We start from the raw sequence: 26388 nt of genomic DNA on the forward strand, positions 1-26388 counted from the left end.
TCCTGACATTGACACATCTATGTGCAATTTTCCTTTTCCTTTTAAAAAGGCCATGTAAATTGATCGGCACGTTAATGCAAATTTATCCTAATATACGGATTTTTGATTGCAATTTTGCCAAATTTACACACAAATTTGCCAAAGGATTTTCTCCAATAAAATGCATTTTCAGGTCATTTTCATTCACATGAGCATTTTACGCACACACCATCCTGTCGCATGCATTTTTGCATACATTTCTTGGCTGGAAAGCTGCGCTTCAAAATCCAGAGAAGTGCTAATTTCAAAAGATGGCTGTGTTCATGTGTTGTTTCAGAAGGTGTAAATTAGGCAAGGGAAACAAAAATGCATTCTATTACCAAAATGAGCATATGAAAGAAATGTGCATACAGAAATGTGTACGTTGTGAGAAATCCACATTAAAATGCTGATTAATAATAAGAAGAAGAATCACAAAGTGATATGGAAATGAGGAGAACTGAGAAATGATAAATAGTGGTGCTGATAACACCAAGGTCACTGGTTTGATCCCCATATGGGACAGCTGCATATCCCTGCATTGCAGGATGTTGAACTAGATGATCTTCAATGTCCCTTCCAGCTCTACAATTCTATGATTCTATCCCTCTTGCATTAGGCAGCTTCTCTGCCCAGACTATATTTTAACTTGGTTAAAATGGATTACTTATTTTGCAGAGCCTCTGAGACGCTCGATTTCAATAAATAGAACCTTTCTTCCATAAGTTTGTGCCCTGAGTCTTCTTTAAGGGCGTGATGGCAAAATACCCTTCTGTACTTCAACGTTCTTTCCTGACCGGACTTTCCAAGGGGAAGAAATCCAGATTGTGCAGAAGACTGCATTTGTAGAAAGGATAACATTCCAGTGAAAAGAAAACAGGGCCCTGTATTCTTGCAAGCTTTCCCTGACAAGGGGAAAAGGCTATTTTTCAAGCCCCATGGTCACAAATGGGCTATTCTTGGTTCTCTCACTCGTTCTCAATTTTGTTTTTAATAGAGATGATAAAATACCAGGTTCAGAGGCTGGTATTCATAGATGTCTCTCAAAGATGAAAAGAAAACATTTATTTCCTATTTCTGCTTGTGAATCAGAGTGTTCTATTTTAAGGAAAATGCCCTCTGTCGGATTACCGATGAGTTATTACCCCTTATGGAAATAAATGGAGAAATATCACAGAGGTATTCTTAGTCATTCTTTCATTGGGTGTGCACACATCCTCCCCCCCCTCCCTGTCTGTCTGTCTCTTGCTTCCCCTCTTATTCCTTATATACCCATGTTTCCAACTCATTCCAAGCACAGTCCCGGATTTCTTGGCACACGTGGACTGAAAGTGACCTCTTAGCCTGCTTCTGATGTCATCCACGGGTTGAGCATCACAGAGAGAGAGAAGCAGCTGGAAAGGCATTTGCTTTCAGCAGTTTGGACATTTCATAGCCATTTCTAGGACGAAGACCTAGTTCTCTTGAAATGAGTCGGGAAGGGCCATAACTTAGTGGTACAGCATCTGCCTTGCATGCAGAAGGCCTCAGCATCTCTAAGTCTCAAACACTGCCATCCACTATAGACAATAGTGAGATGGATGGACAAATGATCCAACCTGGAATAGGCAATGCCCTGCATTCCTGTGCAGTAGGGCATCTGCTCTGGGTTCAGTCCCAAGCAAAAGAGACAATACTATGCTGACTGTGTAAGGCAGCTTCCAGCATTCCTTTGAGCAATGGGAGACAAACCACAGATTACATCAGGAGTTGATACAAGCAGGACCGGTCCCTTAAAATAAACCCTAGACAGTGTCGCTTGGCTAAAGATCTCTACCAATGTCGCTTTTGAAAGGTCGAAGGTGGTGCTTCTCTTTGAGTCTTGACTCACTAAACATCACCCATATGTGGATCTCAGATCATGCAATGAGATAACAAAGGGTATCTGTGGACAGTGCCATTTAAGGCTGCATAAACAGCACTTTCCATTATACAACACCTGCATTTTAAAAATGTAAAAAGGTAAAGGTAAAGCAACCCTGTCAGTTAAGTCCAGTTGCGAATGACTCTGGGGTTGCGGCACTCATCTCACTTTACTGGCTGAGGGAGCCGGCGTTTGTCCACAGACAGTTTTTCTGGGTCATGTGGCCAGCATGACTAGGCCGCTTCTGGCAAAACCAGAGCAGCTCACGGAAACACTGTTTACCTTCCCGCCAGAGCGGTACCTATTTATCTACTTGCACTTTGACGTGCTTTTGAACTGCTAGGTTGGCAGGAGCAGGGACCGAACAATGAGAGCTCACCCCGTCGCGGGGATTCAAACCGTCAACCTTCCAATCGGCAAGCCCTAGGCTCTGTGGTTTAGACCACAGTGCCACCCGCATCCCAATTTTAAAAATGTATGGATTTGCAAAAAGAAAAAAAGAAAAAAAGAAAATCAAGTTACTTGGAAAATCCCCCCCATAAAAGATCCAACTATTGTATTTTTAAAAAATAATGTCTCCAAGGAGGCAAGACTACTAAGACAGTTACATTCTGGTGATGTAATCCTGCACACACATTAAAAGTAGGTGAATCCCCACTGATCTCTATGATGCCAAAAGCCATGTTCACGGCAAAGAGGATCACATGCTTAGCTTCCTTCAGGCTTTCAGTGATGCAAAGCCTTCCATGATTTTGTGGCCAATATTACTCTCCAGGATGTCACTTCTCAGCCTGCTCTTCATTAGCAAAATAAACAATGCTGTGATTAATGTCATTATTTACTCAATAAATGATCTAGATCATTGTGCATGCATGTGTCTCCCCCCCACCTCTGCTCCAGGTTTTGTTTTCAAAGGACCCAGGGGTAATAAAGGGAAAACACAGTGTGATTTATTTCAGGGTGCCGTGACTTGGACGTTCTGTGTCAGCAAGCAAGGGAATAATAAGCTTGAGGGAGGAGGGTGTAAAATGCAATCCCATCGTGCAGCATAACCGAGCGCATTCTACATTTTGGACTGAGTTTTCTTCGCAAGGAAAAAGATAGGCCGGTGTAGGGATCCAAATCGGCTCACATTAATGCACACTGCTTTTAGAGCCAAATCAGGCATTACTCACAAGTAGGAACAGTTTAATAAAGACCTGTGTAAACCATGCCGCTCCAGGAACAAGGGTAGGTAAAATAGTGCTGTTGGACCACAGATCACATCATCTGGGGCTGAAGTTCAATATCATCGGAAGGACACTGCATTGTCTACCCCAGTCCAGGAGTCGCAGATCATGCTTGTTTAATGGAATTTGCAAAAATCAAATTCCACAAGTCTTCCTAGTATGCAGATTGGAAGTGGAGTTATTTATCAGCTTTCACACTTTTCCCAACACATTCCTCAGTGGCGACAAAATAAAAAACAAACAAACATATGTTTTAGAAGGTGTATTTTAACATAAAAATGCCATATAAAATCTGGGTTGTAACCAACTAAAGTGGTACCTTGGGTTAAGAACTTAATTCGTTCTGCAGGTCCGTTCTTAACCTGAAACTGTTCTTAACCTGAGGTACCACTTTAGCTAATGGGGCCTCCTGCTGCCGCTGCGCCACTACTACATGATTTCTGTTCCCATCCTTAGGTAAAGTTCTTAACCTGAGGTACTATTTCTGGGTTAGCAGGGTCTGTAACTTGAAGTGTCTGTAACCTGAAGTGTCGGTAACCCGAGGTACCACTGTATGTCTTGTTCTGAGCAGGTCCACTTGAAATCAACAGTGCTAATTTAGCCATGACCATTAATCTCATTATATTTAAATATGAAAGTGGAATTTGTTCAGATTAAAAAATAAATAAATCACAGATTCTCAGAAATGGATGGAATTAATGTCTGGATGAACATGTGCAAGACTGTGCAAAGAACATGTGTACATTTGTTCAAAACACTGACCTCACCTGCCCTCAGTGATAGCATCATGTAGCCAAATTATGATTTGGTTATGTCAACCCATTTGGTTATATTTACTGTTGTCATGCCAGGTATAGTGTCGTGACATCAGTATGTGGTCCCTGATAGGTTGTGCTGTTCTAAGCGATTCTTAATTCAAGCAACAGCATTAGCGAACAAACACCACATATTGTTAAAACAGTGAATAAAATCTGGTGAACGTTTGGTGGAGCCCCAGTAATGATCGCTGCTAATGAGGAGAATGGAAGATGGAACAAATAAAGAAGCTGATAGCTATCTGAAGTCCAATGGTTGTTTTTTTTGGGTAGCTAAGAATTATTTGCATTAGGAGACAAAGATTTGTTGCTTTCTGTAGTAGCTGAAAAAACAAAGGAGCTTTGAAGAAATGTGAGGTGCTCCCAGGAAAGTGTATGTTCTCTCACGTCCACTGCGAAAAATAAAAACTAATAGCATTGGAAAGTCAACAACATTTATGATAGATAATAGAAAGGGCCTGTACCGAGTCTCGCGTTCAGGAAAGAAAGGAGATATGAAGCATTACCGAGTATGTGAAAATAAACAAAGACTTTTATCAGAAGAAGAAAAGGACAAAAGTTTGCTGCAAGGTTATGGAGAAGTAATATAGGCTCTTGTTAGCTTGCATGGAACTTCCAAGAATTAAGAGCAATTTAGGGAATCTCAAACATCCAGGATTTTGCAACCTTGACAACCACATATATTTGCTATGGCAGATGTCCCAAAGAGGGAATGGGTTGAGAACCTTATACAATATGACCTTACCCATTTGCAAACAGAATTGTAACTAACTTTTTCCATTGAAATCAATGGGACATAGCTGTGCTTCCTTGGATCCTGTCCATATATGCTTATTCTGGACAACCTGCTAAGTCAGCCCAAGAGGCCAGAAATAGCTCAGCTGGATTATGACCGAAGCTCAGCCTTGTCCAGTTGCAAGGAATCCTTTTTCAACCCAAAGTCCACATTCCTTTCTGGTCTACCTTGTGGCAGGCAGTGGGGAAGGTCACATGCCAATGGTGGGTGTGGCCAGAGGCAAACGTGAAGAGAGAAACAACTATAAATGTGACCTTTATATAGTAGGCTAGTTTCAACAATCACGCCTCTCTATATCTTCTAGCCAGGCAAGCAAGGGAGTCGAGTCCAGGGACGTACGCCACTCAGGAAAAACACTCAGGCTGCAAAGGAGGACCAGTGAGGAGTGTGACCTGGCGACAATCCTGAGGACCATATAGATCAGGCCTGGCCAAACTTGGCCCTCCAGCTGTTTTGGGACTACAATTCCCATCATCCACTGGTCCTGTTAGCTAGGGATGATGGGAATTGTAGTCCCAAAACAGCTGGAGGACCAAGTTTGGCCATGCTTGATAATAGATAGACCTGGTGGGATACATTTGGTCCTGAGCTTGCAGTTCCCCACTTCTGACCTAGTCCAACCACTTGTTTTCCACAGTGGCCGCCATATGCTTTCAGAAGCCCAACAGCTTGGCAATGAAGGCACAACAGTCAGACAGTGCCCAGTGCTGTCTGTTTCAGGGATAGGCAACACAGCTTCCTTCAGGTGATGGAGGCTTGGAGCAATGGGAGTTGGAGTCCAGCAACATCTGGAGGACACCACATTAACTACTCCTGCTCTGCTCTAACTGGCAGCAGCTTTCCAGGGTATCACATGGAGAAGAGACTTGTACACCACCTGCTCTCTTGTCCTTTTAACCAGAGGTACCAAGCCCCAAACATGGGACCTTCTACATGCGAAATATGTGTTACCCTAATAAATTATGGTCTCTTTCCATTAAAAAACAACAACCCTCAAATGTTGTATCCAAAGTTAGTCCTACTCAGCCTAGACCCATTAAAACAAATGGACCTAAATAGACATGTCCATTAATTTGAATGTGTCTACTCTGAGTAGGAGTAGTGTGGGCTACAACACCACGTTGCTGCTGTTATTTTCTTGGAACTTTGGAATGTTCCATTGAAAAGCATTTTTTTAAAAGGTTTATGTGTATATACAATTTAATGTTTACTGGTGGATTTAGAGGGCTGAGTAAGGACTAATTTAGGTCCCGCTGAAACCAGGAGGACAAATTAGTCATGACTGAAGTTCCATTTGTTTTGAAGACCAGGCTAACCTAGCCTGGATGCAACTCAGGGATGTCAGAAATGCATGTACACAATGGATACTATTTATTGCCTCAACATCCATCAGGGACAATTTAATGATTTACATTTTTAGAAGTATCTGCCGGGGCTGGGCCGTGGGAAGCAGTCTGGAGCTGAAGTCAGAAGGCTGGGAACTAGGATTCAGGACTAGAGAGCAATTGGGCAGGACCAGAGAACGAGCAAAAGAGGCCAGATCGAACAGTAGGCCAGAAACGCAGTACACACATACATACACAGGTATGCTCAGGTGAGCAGTGCCTGCCTCCTCATCTGAGCCATGCAGATCAGTTGAGGGAGGGGTTATCACAGCAGCTGCTGGTGCCTACTGGGACTGGCATGGCAGAAAAGCAGAGAAGTTGAGCCAGAGCCAATGATAGGCAGAGCCAACTCATTCTAATTTTGTCCCCAACCTCCTCTCTGGTCAACTCTAGAAGGGCAACACCAACACTTATTTATTTCGTTTTCTTTCTACTACCACCAAAATCAGTGGGGTCTTATGAAGATGGGGGCAGAAAAATTGCTTGGGGAGATAGATCAGCCTCTACCCCAGGGCTGGGGGCGGGCGGGCTACCCACCTCTGCTTTAGAACCATGAGGTTGAGAAATTCTCCATCCTGTTTTAAGTTTCTGGAAACAAGAAGAATTACCGACAAAAGAAGAATGGAGGATGAAACTGATGGACTATGCAGAATTAGATAAATTAACAGAAAGAATTCGAAATCTGCCGGACCAGAGATTCACAGAAGACTGGCATAAATTTACGGACTATTTGGAGAGTAATTGTGATGATCATATTACGCTTGTAGGTTTGCGAGAAGGTTTGTAAGGTGGACTATTTGAAATATTGCAAAAAAAGGTAATGAGGGGGACTGTTAGTTAAGATAATTAAATGCAATAGGAATTTAAGAAATGCAGAATAAGTGGTAAGAACGGAAGACCATCAGAGGGGCTGATGGAAGTCCAAAAAGATTGTATAAGATATGAAGTTCTGTTGTATGAATGATAACTAATATGTAAAAATTATACATATATATAAAAGAGAAAGTCTCTATCCCAAACTGAGTGACAGCCAGGAGTTTTAGGGAGAATATTTTTTTTTAAAGTGCACCAGGTATCTGACTCCACATGAAACCCTCTGAACAAATGAGCAGCCTAGAGCATCTTTTCCCAGCCTTGAATCCCCAGATGTTGTTGGACTATGACTCCTATGGTCCTTGACCACTGCCAATGCTGGCTGGGGATGGTGGGTGATTTAGTCTACCGAAGGGGAAAGCTGGACTAAAGCTACAGTAAGTCTCTAAAGGGGTTGTATATGCGGCCTTCAGAAGTTGCCTCTGTTTAGTGGCCAACCAACACTCCCCCCCCCCCGACACACACAAATACAACTGACGTGCTGCGCTCCTTAAGGAATGTTTTCCTTCATTCCACAAGGTGTTTCCGTTTAGCTCATAAAATGTATATTTTAATGTGTGCAAATCCAGGCCTGCCTTCGTGTCCACACCCTGCTTGGAATGGCCTGATATTTCCAAGGCTGAAAAAAAAAAAGAGGAGGTGGGAAGGAGGATGTTTCTGCAAGCAACTCCGTAAGGTGGTGCTAATCAAACATTCCGAAAGTTATGAGATTCACGGTTGAAGCATCCCAGGGCAGGAAGATCTTCTGAGGCACCTTTGTTAAACGCAGTGGAAAGCTGTTGAGAGATTTGGCAAAGGATCCTTCCCCCCCGCAACCATTTTTTGGGGGAGTGGGAGGAGGTAGTTTTGATAGGTTAATCATATTTATTCCTCCATTCAATAATCCATTCACATGTGTTGCGTTGCGTGTGATTGGTTCTTCTTGGCCAACCTGAGCAGAAGTCCTGATTCATTGACAAATGGTGTGTAAAATTCCAGAGATTGCAGCCATCTAAGTTCTACTTAGAGGAAACCGGCTGAAATGAATGGACCTAAGTTAACCATGCCTATTAATTTCAACAGGCTCACTCTGAGTAGGATTATGTTGGATACGAACCCAGATTTGGCTAGTTAAACCTGTCATCTGATTAAATGACTGATGGGAAGCCTGCGGCCCTCTCAGACTTCAGCTCCCATCAGCCCCAGCCAGCATGGCCCATACTCATAAATGGTGGGAACTGAACCACTGAATGGATTTCCATTTGAGTTGAGTATTCGATTAAGTAATAAGTGGCAGCAGTGGAGAATGGGCAAGGAGCTGGTTTGTTGTTGAATTAAACCTGCATGGTTTTGTCTATTCGGGTGGGCAGGCTCCAGCATGAAATGATGGGACATTTGCTTTGCTTGAACAAACATTCACCCAGTTCAGCATCCCATGTTCTGATCCATCCACAACAGGCACTCAAACGGCCAAGTGATGCAGTGGGTGAGGGGCTACAGGACTGTGGAAAGGTCCAGGTGAGCAACTTGCTCCGAAAAAGGCTTTCTCATGCCCACCCACCCACCTGAAGAGTGTGAGCCCTTAAAGCAGTGGTTCTCAACCTGTGGGTCCCCAGATGTTGTTGGACTACAACTCCCATCATCCCTGACCACTAGGAATGATGGGGGTTGTAGTCCATCAACATCTGGGGACCCACAGGTTGAGAACCACTGCCTTAAAGGCTGCTCCACAACCCCAGCTTGAACGCAAGCACTTCTTCTCCTAACCTCTCCCTTTGCCGCTGGGCAAGCAAAGTAGAGCAGGAAGTACTTAAACCTTCAGGTGACTTGGCCTTAGGGCAGTGTTTCCCAACCTTGGGCCTCCAGCTGTTTTTGGACTACAACTCCCATCATCCCTAGCTAGCAAGACCAGTGGTCAGGAATGATGGGAATTGTAGTTCAAAAACAGCTGGAGGCCCAAGGTTGGGAAACACTGCCTTAGGGGATCTCACCTGCTGGGGTCCTGTCTCGCATTCCAAAGCCCCTGCTCACAGGTTGATTATCACAAGCCCACTCCAATTCACAAGTAGATAAGAGTGTAAGGAGAGCCCTGCAGCTGCATCAGGTCAAAAGCCCAATTGGTCCAGCAGCCTTTTCTCACAGTGGCCAACCAGATGCCCATTATGAGAAAGCCTGACAGCAGGACTTGAGCGCAGCAGTTTTGCATGTTTCGAATGGCTGTTCCAAACTCTTTTTCACCGATATGTGGTTTTACCCTTTTCGCAAACCACTTTGTGGTTGTCGCTTTGCATTCGTGGTATATTAATTTTATGAAATAAATAGGAAATAAATGAAATGCTCTCTCCTCGCCTGTGATTCCAGCAACTGGCCTTCAGAGGACTGCTGCCTCTGATAGTGGTGGTTTAACACACCTGATGTGGAAAGTAGCCACTGATAGCTTTATCCTCTGGGAATTTGCCTAATACGCTTTCAGGCCCACCCAAGCTGGTGTCTGTCACTCCCTTTTGAGACAGCAGCTTAACCATGCAAAATTCTGTACCTTTGTGCCTGTCCTGAACCTTCCAATGCCCAGCTTCACTGGATGCCCATGAGTTATAGTCTAATCAAACAGGGAGAAATGCTTTTCTCTGCCTTCTTTCTCCCCTCCATGAATTCCTCAGCCAGTGGCACAGGAGCCTGAAGACTTGGCTGCCCCGTCCTTTTTCCAGGCATGAGACTGGGGCCACGCCACAGCCAGATGCCTCTGAAAGTGTCCAAAGTAAACTGTTTATGCATCACATTCAGGATGTGAAAAACCCTTGCCACTTCATGCATCTGACACTTGGCTCTACAATAAATCAGCCCGATCTTTTACATGCCACAGCTCTCAATGCCTTTTCCACCGGCACCTCGCTAACAAGGCCGCTCTTCTGGAATCTGTCCCCATGGAAAGCATCACACTTTTGCCTTGTGAAGAGGAAATCCTCCACCCTCCCAACACCTTTGGGGTACAAGGGAGGAGGGAGTGGAGATGTACAATGGCAGCAGGAATGCCAGCGTAAGAACTCGGAAAGTCACACATGTAAGAGGAAGGAAGGTTGGGCGAGGATGATCTGGTTGCTAGCCAGATTCTTTTAACAATGCTCAGATTAGGAGAAGAGCAACATCCGGGGATTGCCAGGAACATTATTTATCCTCACAGGTGAATGGGACCACCACAACTGCCAACCGGAAAAATGTCTATCCTTGCAGATCAAGTATTATATACAAAAGACACCACCAAGGACAGTCAGCGGTAGATACATGCAATGGTGGCTGGTGCTCACTGGGACTGATAGGGTGGAAGGCAGGGAGCTCAACAGTAGGGGGAGCCAGAGCCAATGATGGACAGAACCATTGCTTCCTACCAGCCCATGCGAGTTTGCAAGCCCTCCATGGCAGATCATGTGGATTCTAACCTTTCGCATGAGATGAGAGGACCTGGCTGAGATGAGAGCAGACTGGCATTGCTAGGGCAGTTGCCACTGTGCTCTAATGGACCAGCCTCCTGTGGATATATGGAATCACTATTCAAAACAGAGGTGCTCAAAAATGCGAGCATCCGTGCTCAATGCAGAGGTGGCCTCATCCAAGGTAGGCACAGACCACCTGTTGAGCTTGCAGAGACTTGAACCACAGCTTGCACTCCTATCCAGGGGTCTACCAGACTCACAACTCCCACCTATAAAAGACAGCTCCATGCAGCCCAGGAAATGCAGGAGCTGAATGGTGCTGCCTGCTCTGTTCCCTCTTCCTTCTCTCCCTCTGAAGTACATTCCCCCTCTTGGAGAAGAAAGGGGGTCAGGAGGAACTGGGCTGCAAGAAGAAGAAGAAGAAAAAGAAGAAGAAGAGGAGGAGGAGTTTGGATTTGATATCCAGCTTTACCACTACTGGAAAGAGTCTCAAAGCGGCTAACATTCTCCTTTCCCTTCCTCCCCCACAACAAACACTCTGTGAGGTGAGTGGGGCTGAGAGACTTCAAAGAAATGTGACTAGCCCAAGATCATCTAGCAGCTGCATGTGGAGGAGTGGAGACGCGAACCCGGTTCCCCAGATTACGAGACTACCGTTCTTAACCACTACACCACACTGGCTCTCGAGGAACTGGGCTGCAAGAGTGCTTCAGCCGATGCTTTAAAATGGGGTGGTGGTGAAGCTGTGGCCCTACAGATGTTGCTGGACTACAATCCCCATCATCCCTGGTCATCAGTCATGCTGGCCAGGGCTGACGGGGGTTAGAGTCCAGTAACATCTAGTTGGCTGCAGGTTTCCTACCTTTGCTTTAAAAAGTGTTTTCTATGAAGCAGCCCCACAGAGGTGTTTTTTTGGGGGGGGGTGAGAAAGTGGTAGCTTCCCATAGATTCCCATACCTAGCTAAGAATGTACTTATCCACACAGAATGGCCAGGATACAGAGGTCTCAGCTTGGTGACAAGAGTGCCCTGCTTAAGAAAGCCTTGCTGTGTGAGTTTCGGTTTTTGTGTGTGTGTGTTTTGAGGTTAACACAGGTCCCAGTCAGTTTTGCTTTTGGACGGCTTCCCTGCCTGTTGAGAGAAGAAGTTCCTAAAACCAGCAGCGCCTTTCCGACAGGTTTAGTGGGAAGCAAATGCAACCTGTCAAGCAGCTACATCATGTGTTTGCCTTGACTCCCACCCAGGACAGGAAGCAAAAACACCAGCAGTTCCATTTATTGCCTGACCAAAAAAAAAAAAAAAAAAAGGAGCTCTCAAAAATTTTCCTAGAAAGTGAGCTGCTTTTCTACTTCCAGTTTTCCTGTCGAAGTTAAAAGAAAATTGCCCATCATGTTTATATTTTTTGGGGGGGGGGCAGGACTTCTCATACTGGCTAGAGATATTCAGCAGTGAGTTCAATAACTGTTTACAAAAGCAGGTTTTAAAAGCTTTGCTGTCAGAAACTGAACATATAACTAGGTCTGTGTGCACAGCATTCTATGCAGTGCTGTTGTTCTTAAAACACCTACACATTCTGTTCCAAGTATATTCAGATTCTATGCATCTGGAAAACAGAGAAAACCTGTCTTCCTTTGCAAGAGTTTCTCAGCCCTCCTGCTAGCATGGTACAGAGTAGTCAGAATGTCAGCATAGGACCTGGGGGACTAGGGTTCAAATCCCTGCTCAGCCATGAAGCTCACTGGGGTGACCATGGGCCAGCCACAGTCCCTCTGCTTAACCTGCCTCACAGGGTTGTTGTGATGGGGAGGGGCAGAACAATGTAGCCACCTAGGAGAAATGGTGGGATAGAGATGGAAAACAATAAAAAAGAAGAAGAGTGTGACTAGCCCAAGGTCACCCAGCAGCTGTATGTGGAGGAGCAGGGAATCGAACTCGGTTCACCAGATTACGAGTCTACCGCTCTTAACCACTACACCACACTGGCTCTCAAACAAATAAAGGGGGGAGGTTCTCAAGGGTCTGATGATAGCAGGTGGACATTTGCTTCCCCACCCCCGAATGCCAGCAAGCCTAAACCCTGACCACTACCCTCCTTTTAAACCAGCATTCCCATCAGTGCTGAACTTTGAATTTCCCACAAAGTCCTTTAAAAAAGCCATTTCGCCAGAATTCAACCTTATGAGGCCGTGGACCCTATAAAGAATGGCTGTGGAACTTCCAAAAAGAGTGTTTGTGGGACTGAAACCGAATCATTCATAATAATAAATAATCATTGCACAATAAAAATCAGAATATCCACGAAGACATGAAATCAACAAAGCCACTCTTCTTCCCGGTCCTGGAGGTCATCCAACATCAAAGACTGCACCTTCCTCCAAAGCCAAACCAATCGCTATCGTATTAGTCAAAAGCCTTCTTACCTCCCATCCAAAGTTTGCTTCTTTCAACGTCGTCCTTGGAAAGGTCATGTAAGGCCCGAATCTTTCCCCAATTTCAATCTTCTTTTTGGTCCAGATGCCCAGCCCTGCCCCTGGAATGGAAGACTCCCTCAGCTCAAAGTCGGGCGGGATTGGAATGTCATCAGGGATGTAGACGGGAGCTTCGTACGGAGAGCCTTCCTTGGGGTTGAAGTCCTCTCCAGCGGGGAAAGGGGATGGCGGCCCCACGGGGATGGGGGACATGATGCTGTCCTCGGTCTCCTCCTCCCCGCTCTCGCCTGCTAGGAGGTCTGCTTCGGTTTCGTACATGTTGTTCACAATCTCGTTGTCACCTTGAAAACACACACACAAACAGAAAGAAAGGGATAAGCAGTGAGATCCTCTTCTCTTGGGCAAAGGGAATAGTCAAGCACTCCCTGGGTACCAAGGCAGCAAGATTAGCCTCAGAAACAGGCCTCTGTGGAACCAGTGGAGGACCTGACTGGCTTCATAAGGACTGCTGCTGCCCAGCAGAGAATACTGCTTCTTATGCCCTTTTAATATGTGTTGGGGGTGCGTGTTATTGTTATTTTAGAGCCGCCATACGCCTGTATTTCCCCAGACATGACCAGGATTTCAAAGGCAGAAGTGACATCCGGAAGGGGGGGGGGGTCTAAAAGGTGGCGCTTTGCCCTGGATCTTAGGCAAGTCAATGGAAAAATTGTGTCTTTTTGGCATTTTTGTTAAAAAGAATTTGGGGATCTTCCTAAACAAAAAGCTCAACAAATTTTGGGGTGTCCTGGTTTTTTACTTTTTGAAAAAATGGCAACTCTTGTGTTATTTTTTTTGTGCTTTTATATTTATATTATGTGAACTGCCCTGAGACCTGTGGGTATAGGGCGGTATATAAATTCACTAAATAATTGTCAGAGCTGCTCCCCGATCCCAGCTCACAGAGGATCACGCTAGCCAGCGTTCGCTTTATAAAAGTCTTTATTGAGTTACAGTTTCCATTTCCAAGCTGCTGCGTGCAACTCTACGTCTTATGGCTAGACCGGCGAAGCTCCGTCTGAGTCTCCGCCCCTCGTACACCAACTTAATATCCTCGCCTTACTCCACCTTTTCCGCCTGACCGTCCTTCTCTGGGTCCCTCTGCCCCCCGTGGTCTCCTCCCTCCGGGACTCCTCTGACGGTGACCCCCCGGACCCTCCTGTCTCCTTGCGTCGGGCTTTAGGACCTGGCTCCCTTTCCGGGCTGCTTACTGCGCCGCCTTCCCGTGCATTTGAACTTGGCGCGCGCGCCCAGCCTTCCACTTTCCGCTTGACCGTTTCTTCGCTCCCCGATGGGGGTGTGGTCACTCCTGACTCATGCCCTCCTCCCTGCTGCGAGCTGCCAGGGCTCGATCCCTGACGTCCTTCCTCTCCACTGCGCTCTGGTGGGGACGCTGGCCCCGATTTCCAACTGCTGCCCTCTGAACCCCCGCTGGTCCCTTCCTCCTGGGGTGTCCCCCTAGGCCCCCCCTTTGCTCTGGCCACTGGCGCTCCTTTCTGTGAATCTTCCGATTCACTGGAAAGACTCGGAGATCTCGGGTCGTCGTCATCACTCATCCTTTCTTCGGACTCCTCCCCCTCGCTCTCTGTTTCCTCCCTTGCCCTCGCCTCTGCTCCTGAACCCCTGACAATAATGATTCAAAAAATGCTAGTTGAAGATTCTGTTGACTCCATCAACCACTGACATTGTCGAAAGAGATAGAAAGGACCAAGCTTTGCATGTGGAAGGTCCCAGCATCTCCAAGTAGGGATGGAACCCTGGAGAGCCTCTGCCAGTCAGTGTAGACCAAGGGTCTGAGAATAAGGGTAAGGCTAGGGATGAATTTGAGCAAGGAACACATGGGGACAGAGTGCTACATTTACAATTTCCCTCTTATATTTCTATGCATTGTAGCAAAGCAAAAGCCATGCATATATCAGCTTTGCAGGCCAAGATGTGTACATCTGAATGAACTATGTAAGGCCATGTTTATTTTTTGCAAGCAAGGGCAATTCCTGAGTCACAAGCAACTCATCTTTGCAAACTTACTGGGAAAGTACATATTCCTTTATTGTTCAAAAAAAATATGCCTCCCTCTCTCTCTCTCCATCTCCCCCAACAATGTTATAGTCCTACCATGTTCCTGTAGTATAACCATGCCACCCGCAGTTCAGGCTTGGCCACAGACGCCATTCAAAATCCATGTCTGGATCTGGTTCAGTGAGTTACTCGAAAGGAGGTGAGCAGCCAACCTGCCCTTGAAGCCATGCCTCTCGCTTTTATGCCCTGCTCGGCAAGCCATAGAGAACAGTTTCTCCTTGGACACAACAGCATCGCCAGCATATGCACAACTGTACTCAGATGTAGGGATAGGTGAACGTTTCTGTTTTAGTTTATCTCAGTTACTTATCGTTCTAATTATAAGCTCATTTCCCCACATCTCCACATCAGTGTGTGTGTGTTTTTTAATGAAAAGTCCTTGTGAAAATTAATCGGAATTTTAGTGTGAAAACACAGGTAGGTAGGTAGGTAGGTAGCAATTTTGCCAAACATACACAGTTTCACAAAGCAATTTGCACTAATATAATGCATTCTGGTATGTTATCTTCACCAACATATGTATTTATGTGCACACTTTACCCTGGTATATGCATTTTTGCAAGCATGTGGGACTGCCCTTGAAGCTAACCCAGAAGTTGCAACTAGTCCTGAATGTGGTGGCTCGACTGCTAACGTATAAACTGAGTAGGTAAGTCAAAGGTTTGGTAAAGGACCTGGGCTGCAGAACAGTCATTGAAAGGTACTGAGTTCAATGACAATTGGGTTTTTGACCATGAATCTAATTTCATTCAATACAGCAGGTTGGGTTAATAAGCTGACGGATAGGAATTTGTCAAAAAGAAACCGGGAGCTAGCTAGCTAGATATACGACTGAAGTTAAACTCGTCTCTCCACTGCAGTGTACATATTACTCGATTAAAAAAAACAAAACCCTTCACATCAGGAAGAAGGTTTGCCTGTGATTGAATCCTGGGTTACGGCAGGGTGGTGGAAATGTGCTTCTCGGTTTAATGGCTGCAGAAAAATAGATTCATAATCCGCTTACAAACAGAGCCCTTCAGGAACTATTTCAGATCTATTCTCTGCAGAGAAAACAAAAAGACCCAAACCTTTAAAAGTCATGTGGCTAAAACACTTATTTAATTTAGGAGCATTCAGAAGAGTAATTATGAGCCTACAAGTGGGTAGGGGTGTCTTTTATTTCTTCTTCCACTGATTTGTGCCTTCCGCTCACAAAAGCAGCAAAGAGCCGCAGCTGTTTCCCTCATGCACTAAAGTTCTATGTTGTTTGGGAGCAGAGGGAGAGAGAAAACACCCCCAGAAAACATTCAAATAGGACATATGCAGAACAAACGTAAAATTGCAAGGGAGAGCAATTAGCTGAATTAGTCAGAGTAAGTGACCACATCAAGGAACCAACAATGCGTCCGGTCAGGAGGGAGCACGGCACCCTCAGTTGCAAGGGAACTGTAGCACAGATGGAAGACACTCAGCACCATACAGGAATGAACCGTGCACTGTGTCCTCTGTTGTTACTTTTAAACACACACACACACACACACACACACACGCTAAATACCCTTAATCTAGCAAAGTCGTTCTCCCTCCGCCCAACCCCAAGAGCAATTAGGAAATTAGTGTGATTATTTTAGCAGGCTGCAAATTGCGACACTTAAAACTGGGTTGCAAAGGAAGGCTGTAATTCCGCAGTCACCCGTTACATCCCCTTTCTGCTCTTTCGCTTGCTTGTTTGCTTGTTTTGCTAAAATGCATAGAAAGGGAGGGGGGAGAGCAACCTGTTCGATGAGCTTCTGAAGAAAAGTTAAAAATAACAATTCAATGGAAACCGCTAAATGTCTCTAGCTAGATTTCTGCGTTCTGCCGGATTCTCGAAGATGCTGGGTTGTCTGCAACTAAGTTTTACACAGAGCAAACCCACTGAAATCAATGGACCTGTGTCTGTTATAGGACTAACGTTGGATACAAACCGCTAGAACTCCATTGCCTACCTCTACCCCTGTTGACATGGACAGGCCATTTCTGCTACTCAAGGCAGTGGCTCCAAACTGCACAATACGTTTAAAGCACTCTGGTGCCACTTTGAACGGTGGTAGAAGAACCCTGGGAACTGTAGCTTGTTAAGGGTGCTGAGCGACATCAGGAGACTCCTGTTCTCCTTCACAGAACTACAACTCCTAGAATTCCCTAGGAAGACGGATTGGCTTTCAAACCATTCTGAGAGCTGTCCTAGGCGGAGATGTTACCAGGGATTGAACCTGGTATGCAAAAAGTGGATGCTCCATCACTGAGCTATGGCTCTGGGATAGCATGTTGCTCTATGAGCCTGGCAATGTGGAAAGGTACAGGTAGGGCTACGAGACCCGGACCAACAGTATATGTTAAGCTTTTAAATAAATAAATAAAAAGCCTTTCATATGTGGCAATCGGCTGGGCTGTGTTTTTCCCCCCTTTCTTACTTTTTTTTTGGTGGGGTGGGGTGGGGAGAACAAATTTACCTTTCCCCAGCCCAGCCATCAGCTGCAGGCTCCCTGCTTTCTTTTGCCATATTTCCCTCCTCGCTCCCCGCACCCCCCTCCCCAGAATAACAATCCAACAACTGCCTCATTGTGGACTCTGGAGCAATGTGCGGGACTCCTAGCGAGAATATTAATGGCTGACCTCTGATGTAATCGGGGAAGGGGAGGGAGGGAAATAGCACCCGACCGAAATTGCAGTTTTCACTTCAGCGTGGAAAGGCATTTTTTTGTGCTGCCGAATAGGAGCAGAGCAGTTATAACAGCAGGGCTCGACTTTTAAGGAATGAATCTTTCATCCCTTTTATATTCTCAAAACGGGGCCTCTGGCCTCTGAGAAATATTCCCCTCCTTTTCTTTTGAGGCCTCATAAACGCTTATTCTGAAAATCATTGCTTTGGATCACTAAAGGGATAGGAAGGAAGATTTTTTTGTTGCGTGCATTCCGGGGCGAATGCATCTATCGCTTATGTACGTTTCCTTCAGCGAGAGAGAAAAAGAGAAAGAGAGCGAGAGGGAGGGGGAGAGAGAGGGCAATCTTGCTTACGCAAACATGCCCCCAGAAACAAGCCTTTCAGAAGCATTATACACCATAATCCCGAAAATACTTGTGGTTGCAGTAAATGTTTCTCCTCTGGGTATTAGCAAGTCAAATTATTTTCCACTCTATGATTAGCCCCCTTTGCACTTATGAAACAGGGATTCCAACCAGGCTGAGGAGGGAAGGCTGGGTTTAAGAGCAGAGTGAGACCATCGAAGGGGAACTTGACATGACAAGCTGCCCAGCTCCTGAGCAGTATTGAGGGTTCTTTTCGTCGCAGTTCCCTCTGTACTTAAGGGTGCCTAGAGGGTTGTGCGGCAACCTGCCTGAGAAATATCACTTCTCAAAACCAAACCTCTACAGTGATGACAAAAACCAACAGCTCCACCTGCTTCTCTGACCTTAACATTTCATGTGGTGTCAACTCCTGTCCCAAGTGTAATCTGCTTTCAGAGTTGGAATCAGGGGTTGGCATCATTGACTGTCTGCTGACGTCCACACCCTGTCAGGGAAACAGAGGTATCTACCTTATACCAAGGGATGCGGGTGGCGCTGCGGGTTAAACCACAGAGCCTAAGACTTGCCGATCAGAAGGTCGGCGGTTCAAATCCCTGAGACGGGGTGAGCTCCCGTTGCTCGGTCCCTGCTCCTGCCAACCTAGCAGTTTGAAAGCATGTCAAAGTGCAAGCAGATAAATAGGTACCACTCCGGGGGGAAGGTAAACGGCGTTTCCGTGTGCTGCTCTGGTTCGCCAGAAGCAGCTTAGTCATGCTGGCCACATGACCTGGAAGCTGTACGCCAGCTCCCTCGGCCAATAAAGTGAGATGAGCACCACAACCCCAGAGTCGTCCACAACTGGACCTAATGGTCAGGGGTCCCTTTACCTTTTACCTTATACCAAGTCAGACCATTAGTCTATCTAGCTCACTACTGCCTAGATGCTCCTGGGTTTTAGGCCATGAATAGTCCCAGCCCTACCTTGAATTTGGGACCTTCTGCATGCAAATCAGGTTCTCTACCACTGAGCTATGGGCTTTCCCCACTGCCAGCTTCCAAAGCCTCTTGGTCCTGCTCTTCCTTCTCCTCTCTGTTGCTCCAAGGTGAGCCCAAGACACTTTGTGGCCTGAGGAGAGGGCACCACTACCCCTATAGCATGTGCAGGACTAGTCTGGTCCAAACGCTGGTGACAGGATGGCATCCTCCATCACACCTGAAGCCTCTTCTCGTTGAGGTGTGTAAAATGATGCATGGTGGAAAGAGATTGGATAGGGAGAATACTAGGACCCAATGGGGATTCACAATGAACCTGAATAGCAAGAGACAAAGAGCAGACGAAAGGAAGCACTTCCTCACATATGGATTTCCCTCCAGCCGAATGTAGCGATGGTCACCAACTTGGATGGCTTCAAAAGAAGATTGGACAAAGTCTCTGAAAATAAGGCTATCAATGGTTATAATGATGCCTACGGTCTACCTCTGCTGTTGGAGGCAGTATCCCAGTTGCTTGGAACTGCAGGTAGGGAGAGTTGCTGTTCCACTCAGGTCCTGCTCATGGGCTTCCCAAAGGCATATAGTTGGTCACTGTGAGGATAGGATGCTGGACTAGATGGGCCACTGGCCTGATCCAACAGGGATTTTCAGATGCTCTTAAACTAGCAAGGCATCTGAGAGGTGTAAATAGAGGGCTGCTTGGTACTCACAGATCTGTCCTCCAGCAGAGGGGAACCATTGCCCTTACTTCATACCAGCATCCATCATTTCACTCTGCTTAATGGAAGGCCTGCCCTCCATCTTTCCTTTGCTCTCAACCTCTGGGTAGCATTGCAAATTCAGCCGAGAGAGAGAGTCAGTATCAGTAACAATGAGAAGTGAGTGATAGTCATTGGCCACTATGAGTAGAGGATGCAGGACCAGATGGGCCATCGACCTGATTCAGCAGACTCTTATTACGTTCTTGTTCTCAGGAAGGTCCCCTTTTTGCTCACGATGGTTTGGGGACAGTTATATGCAATTCCACTTTGAACACTGATGGTGTCAGGAAAAGTCTTGCAGCGGACATACCGCTTCGTTTCCTATCAGTGCATTTCCTATAACTTCCTGTTGAAATTCTGCAACTTTTCATCCTGCAAACCTTCTGATGTTTGTTTGCTTTTTATCCCACTTAAGGTGCAAGTGTGCTGCTCCAGATGGCAACAATGCAGGGACACGGGAGAAGCATCACAGAACAACGCGTAGAGTGGACTGATATGTGGATGGTCCAGTATAAATCCACCACAAATGCCCTATTGCTTGCAACAGTGACATGTTGCAGAATGCAGCAGCATCAGTCTGTAGGAGCCTGATGCCATGCTTTGGCACAATGTATTTTAATTACGTGTGGATATTTAATCATTGATTTTTATACTCATAAAAGACCGAGAAGCCGTTTTCGGCATGTTAAGTGGCATATAAATTAAATAACGATGATGCTTTGCACTAAAGGCTAAGTATGATGACTGTGGGTGATTGCATTTTGGGGTCATGCCACCGACAGCTTAGGATCTGGCCTGTAGCAGTTTTGTGAAATTCCGTCACATTATGCGTTTTGCCTGACACATGGCAGCCCTCCAAGGCTCAGATTTGGCAGACAGCTGGAGAACTGGATGTTCACAAGAAAGAAAGAAAAAGTGGAAAAGAAAGGGGGGGCAGGGGAAAAAAAGGAAAAGGAAAACGGGTCATTTTTACTTGGGCATAAAGTAGCAACTGACTCTCTGGGCTGTACAACTCTGACAGGCAGGAAGAGGATTCCCCGGGGGTGGCGGAGGTTATTGGCTTAGGAATCGTACGGAGGGAGGTGGGGAGATAGAGGGAAGGTGTGGGGAGTACAGACAGCCTGTAAAGGCAGAGAGAAGGATTGCTGGTTCTTGTTTATGAAAGGCAAAGTGTGACATTTTGGACTAAGGAAGTGAACATCTGAAAAGAAACAGTACATAATAGAGGCAGGTAAGACTGGGAGGCATAGCAGTGAGTTTCACTCATCTGCACCCACCCCAAAGACAATTCAACTCAACGTTACTGAAGGGTTACCATCTTTTACCCATCATGCTCCCCACTCCATATATTTGAACTGAAAGTTTACAGCCCAAATGGACAGCTGCTAGCAACATTTATGATAACGACATCAACATCAACACTGATCATAGCTGTCAACGTTGCCCTATTTTTAAGGGAAATTCCCTTATTCCGAATAGGATTCCTCGCAAGAAAAGGGAAAAGTTGACAGCTATGACACTGATATCTATGTATCTATCATCTATCATCTATCTATCATCTATCTAATCTATCTATCTATCTATCTATCTAGGCAAGTATTAATAATAATGCTGTTTCTGAAGGCAGCTGATAAGTTGAACATGACTGAGAAATCTCAAAAAGCTGCTTCTTCTTCTTTTGTGTCTAACCTTTACAATTTTGGACGTGGCATTTATCCTGTAAAAGAGGTCAGTGCAGAGAAAGGAAAACCACAGCAGAAAGAAAAACTACAGTGTTTAGCAAAGCAAATTACAATTGTTACAAAAGTCAGTAAGTGGTCCAGCAAGACCCTTAGCAATATTCAGGTGGACCGCTGATCTAGGAGAAGCACTGGATATTTTTTATGACTTTCAGGGATGTAAATTCTTTCCTTTGTAACTTAATGGAACAAACCCAAAGTCAGGGGTCATAGACTTCTCCCTCGCTTGGACACAAATCATTTTGGATGAGGGCTGAGCACACCAGGAAAAAAAGAAAAAAACACGGAACATTTCACACCTTTTGCAAAGCAGTGGGGGAAATAGTGAATTGTGTCCTGGTTTCCAAGTGGGGCAGAGGGTTGCAGCAGGCTGCTGCTTCTGTCTAAGCAATCACTCCAAAGTGCTTCCAGGCGGGGAGGGAAACCTGGTTCAGTGCCGCACAGAACCATAAAGAGAACATATTTGGGGAATAGGCTTAAGGGAAGAGCAGAGACTTGCTCAAATCTGTCAATTTCAGCGTGGCTTATTTTTCACTTTCTCGTTTTTCCAATATTAAGTTCAGTTCTCCACATTCCTGCATCTAATTGTTGTTCAAAGTCCTTGTGAAAATTTGCCAGCATTTTAGCTCGTATTTTCCATAATACGCACACTCCCCCCCCCCCACACACAAGCAATTCTCCTTACTATAATTCATTTTGGTATGCATTTTCGTGAATGCACATTGGCACGTTTGCACACCCTTTCCACTAATGCACATGCATTTTCTTCTTGAACACATCGCTTGATCAGAAAACTGCACTGCAAAGCCCAGAGAAACGTGACTTTCCAGGGATAGCTGTGTTTCAGTTCAAGAACAGCTTCGGAAAGTGAAAACTAGGTCGCATCGCATTAGCATCCAAACTGAGTCAGCTTTCCCCTTCTCTCTAGAAGGAACTACATGCAGCTGTAGGCAGTGCTGTGAGCATGTTGCTTAACTAAGAAAATCTGAACAAAGGAATCTAAAATTCTGCAATGAGAAATTCTTTATTCTGCAATCAATGCTCATTATGCCAGAATTAAACACAATGTGTGATTCCACAGACTCTGAATCATTTATCTGATTTTTATTTACAGCTTTGGGTATCTTGCTTTTGAATGCCATGGGGTGACCTTGGGCCAGTCACAGCCTCTGAGCCTCACCTACTTCGCAGGGTTGTTTTGGGGGTTAAATGAGAGTGCTTGGTTGTATGTGACAACAGCAAGTAGAACATTAAATGCACAGACATGGAAAGAAGAGAAGGTGCCAACGAAAAAAGAGTGGCTTCTGAAAGCAATGGACTATGCAGAAATGGCAAAACTGACAGCAAAGTTATGAGATCAGAAGGACAGATGTATTTTATGGAAGAATGGAGGCTTTTCGTGAACTATATTATTGTTATTGTTGTTATTATTATTATTTTAAATTACAGCCAAATGAAATTGCGGGCAGGATTTGAGATAAAAGCAGTGGAAGAAAAAGGATAAAATTATTGCACTTATTTTTTTGCAATAGGTAAAGATACAACACAGTAGAAAATGTTGGAATAAGAACACTGTGGAGGTGTGGGTGGGAAGTCAAGTTATGAAACAATGTATTTGATTTGAAGGTTATTGTGAAAATGTGACACACACACTTGACCACTGAGCCACAGACCTTCCCCCGTGTGCACTGTGTGATCACTTAGCATTAATGTGTCTGCATTTACATGGATGTCTGCTAGGGGTGGCATGTACCCATTTGCACCCTTGGAGACTTAACTTCAAATATCCTGAGAAAAGGGACTGGGACCCTGGAGAAGAACAAAAATGCTAGCAGCATTCTTTAACAAAAAAGAAAAGAAAAGAAAAGAAAAGAAAAGAAAAGAAAAGAAAAGGAAAGGAAAGGAAAGAAAAGGAAAGAAAAGAAAAGAAAAGAAAAGAAAAGAAAAGAAAAGAAAAGAAAAGAAAAGAAAAGAAAAGAAAAGAAAAACAAAGGACCAATCCAATAACAAATCTGGGGAGATTTGGATCAGGTCAAAGGTCCAGCTAGTCCAGCACCCTGTTTTCACAATAGTGAACCAGACACCATTGGTAAGCCCAGAAGCAGGACCCGAGTGCACTAGTATCCTCCCAGGAACAAGTATTCAGAGGCATGTTGCCTAATCAGTGGAGGGAGAACATAGACATCATAGCTTATAGCCAGGCTTCCTCAACCTTGGCCCTCCAAATGTTTTTGGCCTACAACTCCCATGATCCCTAGCTAGCAGGACCAGTGGTCAGGGATGATGGGAGTAGTAGTCTTAAAACATTTGGAGGTCCGAAGGCTGAGGAAGCCTGGCTTATAGCCATTGTTAGTTTCATCCGCTCTACAAGGGGTGGAGGACCTGTGGTCCTCCAGATGTTGCTCCATAGCAACTCACATAGTCTCTGACCATTGGCCATGCTGGCAGTGGTGGTTATGGGATATGGGAATCCAAAACCACCCAGGGGGTTGCAGGTTCCCCAGTCCTGCTCTGTATGATGAAGAAGAACCCTGCTGGATGAGATCAATTGCCACCTAGACCAACATCCTGTTTTTACATTGACCAACCAGATGACTATTAGAAACCAATGTGGAATTGTGGGTGGTGTTCATTGGGGCTGATAGGAAGGCAGGGAGGCCAACAGTAGGTGGCGCCAGAGCCAATGACAGACAGAGCCCACTCCTTGTAGTTTTGTCCCCATTCTCCTCCATGCTGTGATCCACAAGGGCAGCACTGAGGCTAAGGGGGAGAAAGCTGCCAGCCCAGGCCAGCCCTAGGACTAATGATAAACAGGAAGGCAGGTTGGTGGGGTCTGGCTCAGGGCAGACTAAGGTTGGTGGCGCAAGTGCCCCATTTGACTGAACAGTCTCACTTCCACTGTTCTCAAGAGGCACCTGAGTGTAACAGCTAAACAAAAGCAGTGGTGGAGAGTTGGTCAATGGCGAGAGCTGGAGTGCATGTGGGAATTTGGCTGGTCTGATGCACTGTTGAAGTAACAGAATGCCTACCAATTTCATGTCAATTGGACAGAAACAGCCAGAGATACAGGCCGAAGTAAGCAGGAAGGGTCTCCATTGGAATCCATAGTGGAAGGAAGATAAAATCCAAAGGAAGGCAAGTGAAATGAAAGTGAATTCAGACCAGAACGGCATCAGAAACTTAATTGAAAAACATTATTTTAAAAATAAAATAAAAATAGAATACAAACTCCTAAACTTTGTTCAGATTCCACCATCCCCTGGCTTAGAATAAAATTATTTCAAGAAAGGGTTTTGAACACACAAGACCACAAGGAAAATAAAATCTGCAGAAGAAAAGTGTTTTTTTTTTTACTCTGAAATCCATTTACAGTATAATGTTACGTACTGTTACGTAAAAGTGGGTCGTATGGATTTAAATGAGACGGGGGGGGGACTTAGAGAAGCAAGGGGAGAGGAGGCTCCACGTGCCTTCACTTTCTAAAGATTAAATTAAGGTATTTTCTTTTATTAGAAGGATTTCTGCTGGTGGAATGGAGACTAAAGCCTGTAACAATATTTCAAAGTGTTTTTAAATGCACATTTTCCCCTAGTAAAACCAGCAGGGAAAGTGTCCAAATACTTCTCTTCTAAATGCCAGTATTATATTTCTTGTGAAAGTTGAGTTCAGCCAGGCATAAAATATATTTCTGCACAGAAGTCTTATTAGAATCATTAACCAGAGGCTGCTGTCCAGAGCTAAGCATTACCTTTTCACTTGCTTAACCTTCTCTCGATATTCAGGTCGTAGACATGCAAGATGTGTCAAAACCCGATAGGATTGGAAATTCAGCTTAACTCTCTTTCTCCCCACCCTCCTGATTCTGGAAAATAACACAGAGGACATTTAGGGTGACTCCAGACTGTTGCTATTTTCAGATAGGATTCAATCTCCTTACCGCCAAATTCAGTTTGTGCAATTATAGTGCCGTGCAGCAAACCCACTCCCCCAAGAGATGAGGCTATTTTTTGTAATAAGAAAAGTGGTGGGAGAGTGTGGAAAACAAACAGAATTAATGCTAATCAAAGAGCCAATGTCGTCTAATCGCCCTGCAAACAGATCAGGATGAATGCTCAATAAATAGGTTGTCTAGAAGTGCCCTTAATTTAGATCATTTAATCATGATAACAGGCTCCGATAAAACCTTGGATCTGAATGCAGTTTGGCAAAAGTATTACCAGGACAAATATGCTGCAACTGTACGCACACAGGCATGCATATGAATCCCAATGAATGCTGTGGAATTTAGTTAGGTGGAAGCCTGGTTAAAATTGGCGCAACACAGCATTCTGTTATATATATATTTTTGCTTTGATTCTGAGTAAACATGGACAGGTGGAGTCCTCCAGGTGAAGTCCACTGGGATTTCAGCTGAAGGGAATTACAAGCTATTTGCTTTACAACTCAAGAGGAAGGGAAAGTGTGTGTGTGTGACTATTACTGCGGGAAATTAAGGAGCACTGCAAGTTGATTAGTAAACAACAGCAGCAGCAACAACCACATAAATTAGGATGCATGGCTTCTGTTTAATAGATGGATAGGTTGCTTTTTAAAATATAGCCAATTTGGATGCTTTGAGTACAGACAAAAAATTTTGTGGGCTCTGAGATTATTAAAAGAACGATTTCCATTTTTATTCTTGGACCGCAGGGAAGTTTTTAAGGTGTGACATTTTAATGTATTTTTAATCTTTGTTGGAAGCCGCCCAGAGTGGCTATGGAGGCCCAGCCAGATGGGCGGAGTACAAATAATAAATTATTATTATTATTATTATTATTATTATTATTATTACTTACCTGGAAGTAAACCTCCCTGTGTTCAATGGGACTGACTTCCAAGCAGACATGC

The 26388-nt window shown here is 44.9% G+C and overlaps 1 protein-coding gene across 6 annotated transcripts in view; it reads right to left on the bottom strand.

Annotated features, from left to right (window-relative positions):
- PRDM16 (PR/SET domain 16) overlaps positions 1-26388 on the bottom strand; it is a 458346-nt gene that overhangs the window by 272382 nt on the left and 159576 nt on the right. For all 6 annotated transcript variants that reach the window (XM_028740965.2, XM_077931318.1, XM_077931316.1 and 3 more), the window contains one exon: positions 12849-13198. In XM_028740965.2, coding sequence (XP_028596798.2) covers positions 12849-13198 — 350 coding nt within the window. The remainder of the gene's footprint in view (positions 1-12848; positions 13199-26388) is intronic.

The sequence above is a fragment of the Podarcis muralis genome, chromosome 7 (genome assembly GCF_964188315.1).
Source record: "Podarcis muralis chromosome 7, rPodMur119.hap1.1, whole genome shotgun sequence".
Taxonomy (NCBI): Eukaryota; Metazoa; Chordata; class Lepidosauria; order Squamata; family Lacertidae; genus Podarcis; species Podarcis muralis.